At 48.1% G+C, this 13,822-nt stretch overlaps 1 protein-coding gene across 1 annotated transcript in view; it reads left to right on the top strand.

Annotated features, from left to right (window-relative positions):
- TACC1 (transforming acidic coiled-coil containing protein 1) overlaps positions 1 to 13,822 on the top strand; it is a 75,073-nt gene that overhangs the window by 35,503 nt on the left and 25,748 nt on the right. Inside the window, exons 4-6 of the mRNA XM_063139286.1 lie at positions 1,364 to 1,399; positions 9,726 to 9,786; positions 12,164 to 12,377. Coding sequence (XP_062995356.1) covers positions 1,364 to 1,399; positions 9,726 to 9,786; positions 12,164 to 12,377 — 311 coding nt within the window. The remainder of the gene's footprint in view (positions 1 to 1,363; positions 1,400 to 9,725; positions 9,787 to 12,163; positions 12,378 to 13,822) is intronic.

Below are 13,822 nucleotides of genomic sequence, written 5' to 3'. Positions count from 1 at the left end.
GGCAGTGCATTGCTGAAACTGAGATGTACAGTGAGGGTACAGGCGTTGTAAATGTTCACTCAACGGCTACTAGTCACGATAGCTATATGTTACCTCTAGTACTGGAGGCAGTATGGCTCTGTATACCAGTTGCTGGGGAACAGGGGCGGAAGGGTGCTGTTGCACTCGTGTCCTGCTTCTGGGCTTCCCACAGGCAGCTGAGTGGCCGCTGTACAAACAGAGAGCTAGACTAGATAGGCCTTTGGTCTGGTCCAGCAGGGCTCTTCTGATGTTTGTGAGAGAAGAGCCACAGCTAGAACCTTGTGCCAAAAGTCAGCTCCAAGGGCAGCGAGTGGCTATATGCATATGGCTGGGCCTAGGCCATGCTGTAAATTCAATTCCCTGGGCAATTCAAATTCTCGCTCCCTCCCTCCCGAAGTTGAATGACTTGTATGAATTCTGCCCATTGCACCATTTCTCTTCTTTTGTACAATTCTGCTTTTTTTCCTTTTTTTTTTTTTGCGCTCGGCTAATTTGAGTTTTGCAAGGGGCCGGCTGCTATGCAGAGATCCCCACTGCTAGCCCCTGGCAAAATTCTTCAGCCACTCCCCTGGCTTCTGCGATCTCATCAGACTTAGCCCATGAGACATATCGTTGCAGCCATAAGGACTAGAATGGTGGTGCTGAACTGTTTTGGGGCGGGGGACTGAATTGCCCAATACCGAGCCCTCCGTGGTCTGGAGAATCTCGGCATACGTGGCCGTGGCCTGGTCCACTGATGTCATGGCCTCACCCATTTGGCCTTTCTCCATGCTCCACAGAGGGTCCTGGGAGCAGCAGCATGCGTCATCCTGATGGGGGCATTGCATAAAAGCACTTGGATACCAACTGTACCCCCATGGTTATCTCCAATCGGAGATAGCAGGTATTCTGCCAGGGGACAAGGCTTGGAGGCCAAGTTCTGCCCCTTGGAGAAACCCAAGGGGGCTCTGTGGGGCAGATGCAGAACCTCTGAGTACCAGAGGGGCCATATCCTTTGGCTTGAAAACTGGGCTTGGGTTTGTTTTTTAAAATGAAAACAGAGATCTTTGGGAAGTTTAATTCTATCCACAAGCCAGCATTCCATGTTCTTACAAACAGGGTGTTCTCACACTGCCTTGGCTACAATTTGTTGCTCATTTGGAGGGTTCTTTCTCATTTGGAGGAATAAATATTTGCAGTTTTACATCTCTTCCTTGCATGCTTTCCCCCACTCATATGATAATTTGCATTTATCTGGGGAGGAAAGATATATCCAGGTCTTTCAAATATATGTATATATATATTTCCCTCCCCCTTCATCTCTCTCCCTCTCTTTCTCGTCCGTTCATTTTTGGTGCACCAGGACTACTGAACAAGTGAAATTTCTCTGTTTTCTGTTGTAAGTACTCTCTTCCCTTTTCTTCCTTGTTCCTTTTTTGGTTTGGTTTTCTAAAAAGAACATGTTTTTGTTGGCTTTGTCTGTCTGTCTGTCTCTCTCTCTCTGCTGCATGCAGCTTCCTCTTCTTTTCTGCCTTCTTATTTTATTTTTACAATTTTGCGTTGGTTGTCTGGCTCTTGTCCTCCGCCTCCTCTTAAAAGATATGACTTTATCCGACAGCTTAGCTTTGCGGTGGAATGAGGAGTGGGAGATGGTTGTGCTTGCTCTCACGACATGCTGGTTTGCAATGGACTTCCATGGCATAAAAAATATCTATGTGATCAGTGTGTTCCCCTCCTCCCTCTAAATATCAGTTCTCCTCTTTCCTTCCTAAATCAAGAATTCCCAGACTATCCTTGGGACCATGCCTTTGTGTAGAAACAAAGGGGTGGGTCTTCTCCAAGTGTAAATAAGCCCTGGTTTCAGGGATCATGGCCCTTGCGGTCAGCTTTACTCTGTTCTTATCGCCCAGAAATGGCATCCCAGACAATTAGACAGGATGGCAGAGGAGTCAACACAACAAAAGGTCAAACCGGGCATTTAATCAGGATAATGCGTGGTATGCACTGTATACTCTCTCTCTGCTTTAAACCAATTGAAATTTTATGCCAACATCACCCAAATTCTTTGTTTAGAAATTCTAAATGACTGAATTCTTCGTTTAGTCCTGCTCATGGTTTGTGTTAGGGCAGGTCCAGCAAAAAGCATCATTTCTGGCCCCTGAAGCCAATATCCAAATCTTAGGAACACCATGTTATGTCCCCACTAGAGGAATCCTCCTTTGAGGAGGAGCTAGAGCTCCTAGGAACAGACAATGCCAAGGATCCATCCATATAAGGAGATCTGGGAGAATCTGGGACCTCAGGGGAGATCATCACTGGTCTATCCCTGCAAGAGGAGGGAGAGATCCACCTTCAAGGCAGAGGTTGTGTGGCCATCTTGCCCCTGAGAGAGCTGTCGCTTCAAGAGGCAAGCCAATAGAGCTCTTTTGAGAAGAAGTGCTTGATTTCAGAGGAGGGCTCCTGAGGAAGAAAGGACTTCTTGGGAGCAAGGCCCTCCTGAGGGCCTGTAACACACTGCAGCTGAGCCCTGGGTGAGGCTCAGGAAGCTCTGGCTATATAAGCCTTCAATTTTAGCCTAGCCAGTGCTGGAACAACATCGTTCTTTCAGCTCCAGTGCCTTGTACTTTTTTTTGGGGGGGGGGGACCTTGCCTTGTGATTGATCCTTTGTGCTACTGACCCTTGGACTCCTGCTTGACTGTACTTCTGCACTGTGTATTGTATCTGATTGCTTAACTGTGCTTTGATCTTTGCTTGATCACTCCGACCTTAGCCTGATCCCACACTGGACTGAAACAATTGTGCTTGGCCATTTGCCTGTTTTGCTGCCTTGCCTTTTGGATTGCCCCATAATTTGCTGTAATGCTGAGCCTGATTCAGCCACTGCAGGACACACAGGAACTATTTGTCCATCCCCTCAGTATGGCCTACTTTGACTGGGAGTGGTTGTCCTTGCAGATAAGTCCATACAACTTACTGGCCCATCTGCCCATGTGTACCCATTTTAGTGATTGGTTGGCTAACAGAAGAAAAGAGACAGTTCTCCTAACACTTCCCTGCCTGGTCAACCTGGAGGAGATTCTAACTCATCCCAAATGCGAGTTCTAACTCATCCCAAATACAAGTGGCTATTTACCAGTCTGTCCTAAGAGATGACCCAGTGTGCTGTTGCAACCCTGCCCAGTGCCCCTAGGGAATAGGTTCTGCTCTGCTGTGCTCCATGTTTTCCTGTTGTGTCTTTCCTCACAGTGGCACCAGGTACGTTGCTGCCTCTCCTTGTCCGTGGCAAGGAAGAAAGTTGGTAGCCCACCATCATGCCAATGGCATAGTGCCACAGCCTCTCTTGGAATGTGTCGGCCCATCCAAATTCCAAATGGTTTTGACCTGAAGATGTTAGAGGAGGCCAGGTTAGGTTTCAAGAGACTTTAACAAGGGACAGTTAGGGACACAGAAAGCTACCTTATACCAAGTCAGATCATGGGTCCCTCCCATGGTGTGACAACAGATGGATGTCTGAAGATGCACTCTCCCATATGTACCTGCCTAATTGCTAATACCAACTCCGGATGCTCTTCTCTGTGTACCAGCACCCACAGTGGCATGATGGGTAGATCCAGGGCAAGGGCCTTCTTCGTAGTGGCCCCTTTTCTCCAGAATGACATTCCCAGGGATCTCCACCTGTTGCCTTCACTGTATCTTGTTTAGATGCCAGATTAAGACCTTCCTCTTCTAAGCAGGCCTTTAATCTTTAAGGCCTACTTAGAGAGCCAGTGTGGTGTAGTGATTGGGAGTCGGGAGACCTGGGTTCTAGTCCCCACTCGGCTATAGAAGCCCACTGGGTGACTTTGGCCCAGTCACAGACTCTCAGCCCAACCTACCCCACAGGGTTATTGTTGTGAGGATAAAATGGAGATGAGGAGGATTATGTACACTGCTTTCAGTTTCTTAAGGAAGAAAAAAGGTGAGATACCAATGCAATAAATAAATAATCTGATGCCCTGATTATTAAGCTGGCTCTTTAATTAAAAAAACACCACATTTTCAATGTTTTAATATTTTGATGTTTCCATTGTTGTACTTACTGTTTTGCCTGTTGTTTTATTGTTTGTTTTTTATTATTGTAAACCACCCCGAAGGCAGCATATAAAATAATGTAAGAAGAAAACATGCATGTTCTTATCAGTTTATTCTTGCATGTCCGTGATGGCACGAGAGTCTCTCTCCTGGGAGCAGCAGCCTGAAGGACTCAGAGATTCTCTCCTTGATGTGTGCTTTTTAAAGTAGAAAATGAAGGAGGTGGGAGAGGAGTACAATGCCTGCTATATTTAGAAAAGCAGGGCCGGCTGGAGGGCGGAGTGAATAGAGTGGAACGAAGCGAGGCGGGAGTGGGCTGCCCTGTAAAAAGGGTGATGGTTTGGAGAAAGGGCCTGTGGGTTGGCATCTCTTTGCTCAGCTGAGGATGACTCATCAGAATAGGCTGCCCGGGCGACAGAAGCAAGGGGGTGTCTTCATGGCGCAGCTTTGCCACTCTTTCCTGGTGAAAACCTGCAGTATTGCAGCTGTGGGGTGGGGGCGGGAAATCCCTATGGCAGGAGGGAGCGCGGGCTTTCCGGCAGCCGTCCAGCTCGCCACGCCTGCCCCCTGCAGTAGTCCTGCGACTTTTTTTTAGTGCGCAGCTTTGGGGAAATGCCCCGTGATGGCTGTGAGTTGGCGGCTGTGTTGTATAACCGATGCAGCGCCACCGCGCAGCCACCACGGGATATATAGGTAGTTTAGACAAGCCCCAAGAACAGAGGGATATGGCAGCCTTGCAGCTCCTTGTCTGCCTGGATGCCTGCCCTGCCCTGCAGAACTCCGAGCCAGAAGATACAAAAGGACCAGGTCGTAAACCTGATGGTCCCGAAGGAGAGCAACACAGGATGCAAAGTAGATTTCTTGACAAGAAGCCCCTTGTCAATAAATCTATTTTGCATCAAGCGGATGTGTTTCTCTCCTTTGTGACCTGCTTTGGATACTCATCTCCTTTCGGTTCTTCATGAACCTGATGGGCCCAGGCCTCCATCTATATGACAGCAGGATTGCTCCTCATTAAATATAAACCTGAATTTTCATTGATTCGAATGTAGGTAAAGAGCATCACACTGCAGCAGCAACAGCAATTTATTTCCTGAATTTATTTTTTTTTATAGTGAGTTATAAATGTGCACATGTGCATTATTGCATATACGAAGCTACAGAGGAGAGAGGAGCGAAACTAAATTTTATATGCGGACCTGCGCAGATTCATAGAACAGACAAACCAGGAGCGGGGGAAGGGAAGGTTAGATCCAGCACAGGGAAAGAAACAAGGCTACAGAGGGAAAGGAATGAGGCAGCAGAACACGTCTCCTTTGTCTGGCTGCCCATTTCCCCCTCTTTGTTTTTGTGTACCGTCCACATATTGGGCGGTACAGAAATGCACTAAATATATAAATACATAAATAAATTTAAGAAGCTTTCTCTGCAGAGCTCCACAGAGAGACTTCAAACTAAAATCGGCGTAAATGAACGAGGCAGCCGATTGGTGAGAAATCGGCCAGTCACATTGTCCTCCTCTCAAAGCTCCGCCCACATGTCAGAATCCGATTTAACTCCCCCAAAGACACATAGCCATAACGCGGTGCACACTCGGACGTGATCTAAAAGTCGTGGTAAATCATGAATGCGAAGATGCGGATTATCGCTGTTTAAACCTGGCGCTGCAGTGAATGGACAGCTGCGTCATGTAACCTAAAATGCGAATATGCGCATTTAGGTTGGGGTAAACAAGCCGTATAGACAAGCCCCAGATGAATAGAGGGTTACTTTGCACTTCAAAATGTGGCTATTGTTACTTTGAAGGAAAAAAGCCACGGGGAGGGGAGATCCGTTCACGTTCCGTGGCCACCAACATGCCTTTCTGTGCCTCAGTCCTGAAAATGGTGCCGCCATCTAGTTCAGGGTTCCATTTCTTCTTTTTGCCATCCTCCAATCTTAATTATAAGTAGACTGCAGTTGCGCTACCCTGTTCGTAATCCGTCCAGAAAACGTTGGTTATGGTGTGTGTTAAAAATATAATCAATACGGATGGCTTCTTGAACTTGTAGGTTAGAAGATTTCAGCGTGTACACAGCCTGAGATCTGATATTTTCCAGAGCCAAGGAAAACATTTCATTCTCAGATCTCCCTTTCTGCACCCCTCACTCATTAAGGACAGCACGTGCCATGGGCGGGGCTATAGATTGTTTTGAAAGAATTAAAATATAGTACTTGTGAGAGTATGGAATTGCTGCAAATCTCCGCCCTGGTTCCCTCCAGGTGTGTTGGGACTCCAACTCCCAGAATTCTATTGGAAGTGCAACACATGCGGAGGTCACCTGGGGGCTGTCTGTATGCGAGGAAAGACCCGTGGTGGCGCTGGGTCACATATACGATGCAGCAGCCACTGTGGAGCTATCCCGGGGCTTTCCCCCGAAGTTCCAGTGTAAAAAAGTTGGGGACTTACCCCAACTTTTTTCTCCGGAGCGAGGCGAGGACGGTGCATTTGCAGTATTTCGCTGCTCCAGAGTCACGGCGGAGGCGTGGCCATACGGATGGTGCCCCTGATTGGTTGCTAGGCAGGGGGCAGGTGGACGAGCTGAATGGCCGCTGTCGCTGCCTCCAGAGAAGAGTCTCTCTTTTGCTGGAAAGTTCTCTGTTCCCTCTATGAGCTGGCTGTCAATAAGTGGCGAGGGAAAGGAGGAAAATCCCAGGAGGGAAGGGGGAAAATCCCAGGAGGGAAGGGGGGAAATCCCAGGAAGGGACAGGCGGCGGCTCTGATGATCCATGTAAACCCTGCACCCCTTCGCGTGGGTATTACCTGGCGCAACTCCACAGGAGTGAAACTATGGGATTTGGGGGGTTCGCAGAGCCAGGGCATCATCAGAATAGGGCCCAGGTCAGGGAAAGCTGCCTTTAGCACAATGAAAAGCCAAACAAGACATGATGCGGAAGATGTGTGTATTGGGGGGTGGGGGGAAATTTGAAAAAAGGCGAAAGTGCCGTGGAGGGGGATGTTAACTCTTCTGCACCATTCCCCCTGTCTAAATTTCCCCTCCCAAGTCGGAGACAGAATTCTATGCTAAACAGGAGTTCTGCATTTTCTTTAAAAAATACACTGAAATCAGTGGGACTTACTTCAAAGGAAGCCAGCGCAGGGATCAGCTTGATGTTGCTATGATTTAAACGTTTTACTTTACCGCTGTGCTTTACTTCTGCTGCTAACTACTCTTGAACCAAAACTCTATGCGAATCTATGGGACTAAACTCCCAACGACGGTGTTTTCTGAAGGTTGCCTTGTACAGCTTCTAGATTTCGAAGATACGCACGCTCAGTTCTGTTGGCAGTCTGGGCTTGTACTCTAAGCTAAAAACGGTTAGGCAGATAACAACAAAATTAGCCAGCAAGGGGTTGGGGATAGGGGGAGATATGGATAAAAGCTATCAATAGCTAAACACTTGACAGCTTTGGGCCACCTCCCTCCTGCTGGTTAATTTGGAGGAGATGAAGGTTTCTTGCTGTAATGATCACACTTTCCCTTGGGAACTCATTGATGTTTGACCTGCAGCAGCAGGGGAGGGAGAACTGTGTCTGCTGCAGGTGAGCGCTTGGAACGTAGGACGTCTCTGCATTTATTTTCTTCATATCCTGCTCTTCCTCGCAAAGAGCCTAGGGCAGGATAACAACTTATATAAATTAGTATAAAATAATATCTTTAAAATCGTAAGTCTAAAAGGAGAAAATTTGTAACAAAATACAATGAAACCATCACTAAAACAAGTAAAACCACATCATGCCAGTCCACAGACCACATCACACCAGTCCTCTTCCAGCTTCATTGGCTGCCAGTCCAGGTCAGGGCCCGATTCAAAGTGCTGGTATTAACATTTAAAGCCCTAAATGGTTTGGGGCCAGGCTATCTGAAGGAACGCCTCCTCCCATATGTACCTGCCCGGACCCTAAGGTCATCCTCAGGGGTCCTTCTCTATGAGCCCCTGCCAAAGGAAGTGAGGCAGGTGGCTACCAGGAGGAGGGCCTTCTCTGCTGTGGCACCCTGGCTGTGGAATGAGCTCCCTAAGGAGGTTCACCTGGCACCTACACTATATTCTTTCAGACGCCAAGTGAAGACCTTTTTATTCTCTCAGCATTTTAACAGTCTATAAATTTAACTTTAACTTTGCTGTTTTAAATTTGCATTGCTGCTGTTTTTATCTGGTTGAGCTTTTATATTGTATTTTATATTCTGGTTTTATACTATTGTTTTATACTTTGAATGGTTTTAATTTTTGTGAACTGCCCAGAGAGCTCCAGCTATTGGGCAGTATAGAAATGCAATAAATAAATAAATAACTTGTCTATAAGGGCCTGTACAAATCAGGTGACACCTGAATGGCAATAGTGTTGGTGATAGCCAAATCTCTACTGGAAGAGAGTTCCATAGCCAGGATGCCACTACCAAGAAGGCTGTGTCATGTGTTGGAGTCCCATGGGCCACTCACCTCACAGGTACTGCAAGCAGAGCCTCCGTAGCCAATCTTAAATCCTGGTTTCAAGTATTCATGAAAGTGGATAAGTAGTTACTAGTCTGATGGACGAGAACCAGAAAAGAAAATCCCAGGGGGTTCCATTCTCAAAAGTGCGACACAAAATGACTAATCCTAAAGTGGGGCAATATTGCTGAGTAAATTCTCAGATAAATAAGGCAATCCTTTGGGAATAACAGCCATTTTGTGCAATCTACTGCTGCCTCCCTCTCTCTCTCTCTCTCTCTCTCTCTCTCTCTCTCACACACACACACACACACACACACACACTGCATACCCTTGCCTGGTTCAGATGTAGCGCTACGCTTCCTAATTTAAACTCACCAGATTTTCTTGTTGCATCTGAATTGGGGGGAGCTCTGGTTAGTTTGAACGATAGTTTGTTAACAGGGCAGGATCATAAACCATGGTTTGATCTTGGCTTACTTCAATAAACCATAGTTTAGAGTAATCACAGTTTGAGCTGATTTCGACATAATGGCAAATCATGGCTAGTTTAAACCAGGGAGCAGATGCTTCCGGTCTCTTCACATCCATGCAGGAGAAGGAGCGAGGAGGATGGAAGCCTTCGTTCCAAAGCCTCAATCAAACTTGTTCCTGTAACACCAAACTATGCTTTAGTGCTGCACTCCAACCAGGCTGCTGTTAGCCTGGGCAAGCCTTTAAGGGCCTCTTCACACATTTATGGGTTGTTGGGGGGCGGTTAGGCTTGTCTGACAGATATTTTAAGTCTACACTTATAATTGGAAAGCGGGTGACAAATGTGTGTTGGCTTGCATGTTTGTCATACAGACACAATCGTCCAGATATTCAGGATTGGCTAAATTGGCGGCAGATGGGCGTTCACCTGCATAACATGTAAACGTGTCTGTAAGCGTTGGCTGTTTCACAGGAGTAAAAGCACTCAGATGCAGCATCTGGTCCCCCGCACCCAAAGCTTTAAGAAGGAATGTGGCTGGTGTCTTCTTTTCCCTGCTGAGTGTTCGAAAGCTGGATGCATATTCTGGATGTACCCTTCCTTTTGGCTTAGCCCCTGCCTGCGTCCCTCCTCACCTGCCTCCCTCGTTCCTTTCCTTCTGAGATTCAGGAAATCCAATGCTAACCTGTCCTCCCTCTCTTTCTTTAGGAGCGGCTGCAAGGCGAAGAAATATGAAACACAGTCCCTGATTCTGGATGTTTGCTCTCAGGTATGGGGTTGCCAGTAAGACTTGGCCACCTTGCCATTGTCATAGGGTCAGCTTCCCATGGAGAGAAGGGGTGATTTGCTGTCACAGCCAGGAACATGCTCATATCTCAGTCAGAGGGTGGCATCGATAGGTCCCTACCGAGGGGGACATCATGGGCATCAGCATAGAGGGCAGGGGGGGCAGTCCCCTCCCTGTCCCCCAGAAGAGCCATAGCACTCTGGTTCCTAGTTTTCTTTTCTTTCTTTCTTTTTAAAAAGTTATTTATTTATTTATTTATTTCTAATATTTATATACCACTTCCCATTCAAATTTTCGCAGTAGTGAACAAAAAAAAGAAAAGAATAAAAACACATTAAAAGTAAATTTTTAAAAGCAACAAAGTGCAAATAAAACCGCGGCTGGTCATTAAGGGAAGGCTTCCTGGAACACTGACGTTTTCAAGAGGCGCCGGAAGGAATACAAAGTTGGCACCTGCCTGACCTCCAGAGGCAGGGGATTTCATAGGAAGGGGGGCCACCACACTGAGGGCTCTTCCCCTGGTGGACTCCGATTGGACGATAGGTCTACGTGGAACCACCAGGAGCATGCCCTAAGGTGACCTTAGTGACCAGGCCGGTTGATTGGGGAGAAGGCAGAACCATCTGTCAGGTATGCTTTAAGGTGGATTCCTGCATTGAACAGGGGGTTGGACTCGATGGCCTTGTGGGCCCCTGTGATGCTATGAAGGTGCTCTTTTAGCCCTGGTAGATCCCAGAGATGCAAAGCAAAGTGCGCAGACATGGTTCTGCCCGTTCTACTCCGTCCTTTTAGTCTTTTTAGGCAATGACTGACACAACCACTGTTTGCTGAAGGAGCTGCCTGGTTCATTTTTAAGCTTTGGGGTTGGGAGGGAGCCTTCCTTGGTGGGATGTGATTGCTGCCCCATCAAAAATAAATAAATATTGGAAATCCAGGATTTCAGTGCAACTAATTGGGCAATAGTAGTATGACCACCTAAAAACAAAAGGTAGCAGCAAAGAGAGGAGTTCATGATCTTTATAACTCAGGACTTTTTAAAGAAAAACTGATTCCTCACCCCACCCCATGACTGTAAAGATTTTTTTTTTTTAAAAAAAAAATTCTAATACATGCAGATTAATCCATCATTATTATACCCATATTTCCAGGTAAAATAATGGGCCTAGAGCTGAAAGAGTGTGGCTTATGCCAGGCCTGCAAGTAGCCCAGTGCTCTTTTGTAGAGTGGTGCAAGCCTCAGGCCTTGGATTCGGAAATCAGAATCACGGAGGCCGTTTTATGGCATATCCACCATTTTATGATGGATCCTCCATGTCCTTGCCCAGCCTTAGGCCCCCGTAGGCAAGTTACAGCCTACAACTCCCAGCATGCAGTGCCTGGGAGGGCTGCACTTACCGAGGCCCAGAAACGGTAGGCACACGTGTCCTCGCTGCTGCCGCGGTTGCCTGTTCTTCGGTGCAAACTGCTGCTGCCGCCACACTCCAGAATATTCCAGTGACTCTGGAGAGGTCCCTGCACATTCCACAGGGGCTCCTCAGCCACCCGCTTCTCCCGAGAGCTGCCCACTCTGGTAAAGGAAGTGGCAGATCCGTCATAAAATGGCCTCCATGATTCGGATTTCTGAATCCAAGGCCTGAGGCTTGTACAGCCCTACTGTTTTGCCCATTTTGCTTTGCGAGGAGAAAGGAAGTTGGACTAATATACGACAACCCTACAGTGAAGTCCATTGTTGTTATCCATTATCTTGGCTAGGGCTGGTGGGCAGGTTTGGGAGCTGCCTTACACCAGAATAGGCTATTTGTCCATTTCCCCCACGGGTGGATAACTTGTGGTCCTCCTGATGTCTTAGCTTACAACTCGCATCATTGCTCACGATTGGTTTTGCCCCGCTAGGGCTGGTGGGAGTTGTAGGCCAACCACGCTGGAGAACCGCAAGCTGCCCACCCCTGATCCATCCCCATATCATTTACTTTGATTAGCGACAGTTCTCCGGTGTTTTAGAAAGGAGAATTTTCCAGCCTTACAAGGAGCTGCCAAGGATCGAACCTGGGACCTTCCACACGCAAAGCAGGGGTTCTATGTCCTCCACCCCACTTGATGCATCCAGTTACTTGCCTGTTGCAAAGGCAGGAATTTCTAGCTACATCCCCCCCATCACATCTTTGTAAGAAAGTGGAGAAGGAGACGGAGAAGGACCGACGCCACTTCTGGGCTCTCCTTCCAATCCTGGCTCCCACCCCTTGGCATTCTTGGATGTCGCTTCTCTGATCGGGTTCCCCTTGAATGACGTAAAGAGGAGCCCTTAACCAAGTCCTGGCTGGTGGACTCATGCCTTTTTAACCGCCTCCTCACTTGTACAGGGTGAAGACGAAGCGGCCCTCATCTCCAGAATCCCAGAGCTTTCCAACCGGGATGGGCATGCCACCGATGAAGAAAAACTGGCTTCCACGTCGTCCGGTCCGAAGCCAGCCGAGTCGGAGGTGAAAGGTGAGCCTGAGGAAGACCTGGAGTACTTTGAGTGTTCCAATGTTCCCGTGTCTGCCATAAATCATACGTTGTCATCCCCAGGAGAAGGTATGGAAGCATCTCTCTCTGTCTCTCATCAATTTACCTCTCTCTCGCCTTAATGCTCTAGGTCAAATCGTCGATGTGTTCCTATGAAGGCTGTCAGCTGATTAATTCATTTTTAGTTGCCTTTTACAAACAAATAGTCAGTACAATCCTGTGTGTGTTTATTCAGAAGTAAGTCCGACTGTATTCCATGGAGCTGTATCTCTAATGTGTTTTAGGATTGCAGTTGTAATTTCATTTTAATGTCCTCTAAGTATGCGTATTCCCAAGTTTGTGCATGGCATTTGGAGATATGAGAGAAGTGTAAGACAGAATAAATCCACTTGTTAGGTGGATAAGGACGCAATCCTGTGGTCCCTGGAGAGCGTCTCAGGGACCTCATATGTTTTTCGGATTTCCCCTCCCAAAGATGTAAGACACTGCTACAACTCTGGGAGGGGGACTCCAAGATCTGATCCCTTTCCCTTCCCCACCCTCTTTCCAGCCGCTGTGGAAAGAACTTCAGGAAAAGGGGGCGTTCTGGTGGGCAGGGAAAGGAGAGGCCAGGAGACGCAAAATGCTCACACACACACACACACACACACACACACACACACACACTTTCCAGAGCAGGCCTGGCCCAATGCAGGTTGGCGCCCAAGGCAGGGACCCGCCCCCCCCACCTCCCTCCCAATCTGTTTGCCCACCCACTTACTTTTGCTGGCGCACGCATGCGCCTCAACAACCCACCCACCTGGCAGCTGAGTTAGTTTTCTTTGCATGCATACATGTGCCCGCCTCCCCAGGTGCACTGCTCGTAAGGCGTTTCTACCTTCAGGGAGCTGTGCAGTGTCTGTACTGTGCATTCCCAGTACTGAGTCTCAGTACTGGAAAAAGGCGGGATATAAATAAATATGATGATGATGATGATGATGATGATGATGATGATGATGTAGTTGTAGTGGCTTGATCCTGGAACTTCTGGGACCTCTCACAATACTTTGCCTGACCTCGTGCAGGCGCCGCATGGCTCCTGAAGGTGGAAACGCCATATGGCAACCCTCTGGGGCGACAGGTGCAAGTACCCGTGCGAAGAAAAGTAAGCCAGCCGGTCCCCAGCCAAACAGGACCAGTTGGGTTGGGAGGTGCACGAGTGGGGCGGAGCTGGAGTCACAGTGTGGTGGGTGAGGGAGTGGCTGCTTCCTGGTCCTGTTGGCTTCCCTCACGGATGGACAACTGGCCTGCCATCATTGGCGTGCAGACAGGGGGTTCAGGGGGTTCAGCTGAACCCCCTAATACGCTGCCGCCGCCATGTTTGCCCCGTCCATGCCAAAATACCGGGGTTGTGGTTACTGGGCCCGCAGCAACCACAACTCCAACTTACCGGGCCTAAATTTCTCCTGTGAGTGGCGGCGGCCATCTTGAATCTCGCCCGAAGTCATGCGAGATCTCGGCAGCTGGCTGGGAAC

The sequence above is a fragment of the Elgaria multicarinata genome, chromosome 12, assembly GCF_023053635.1.
Source record: "Elgaria multicarinata webbii isolate HBS135686 ecotype San Diego chromosome 12, rElgMul1.1.pri, whole genome shotgun sequence".
Taxonomy (NCBI): Eukaryota; Metazoa; Chordata; class Lepidosauria; order Squamata; family Anguidae; genus Elgaria; species Elgaria multicarinata.
The sequence above is the reverse complement of the archived record's forward strand: the minus strand, read 5'-3'. Positions and strand labels throughout refer to the sequence as shown.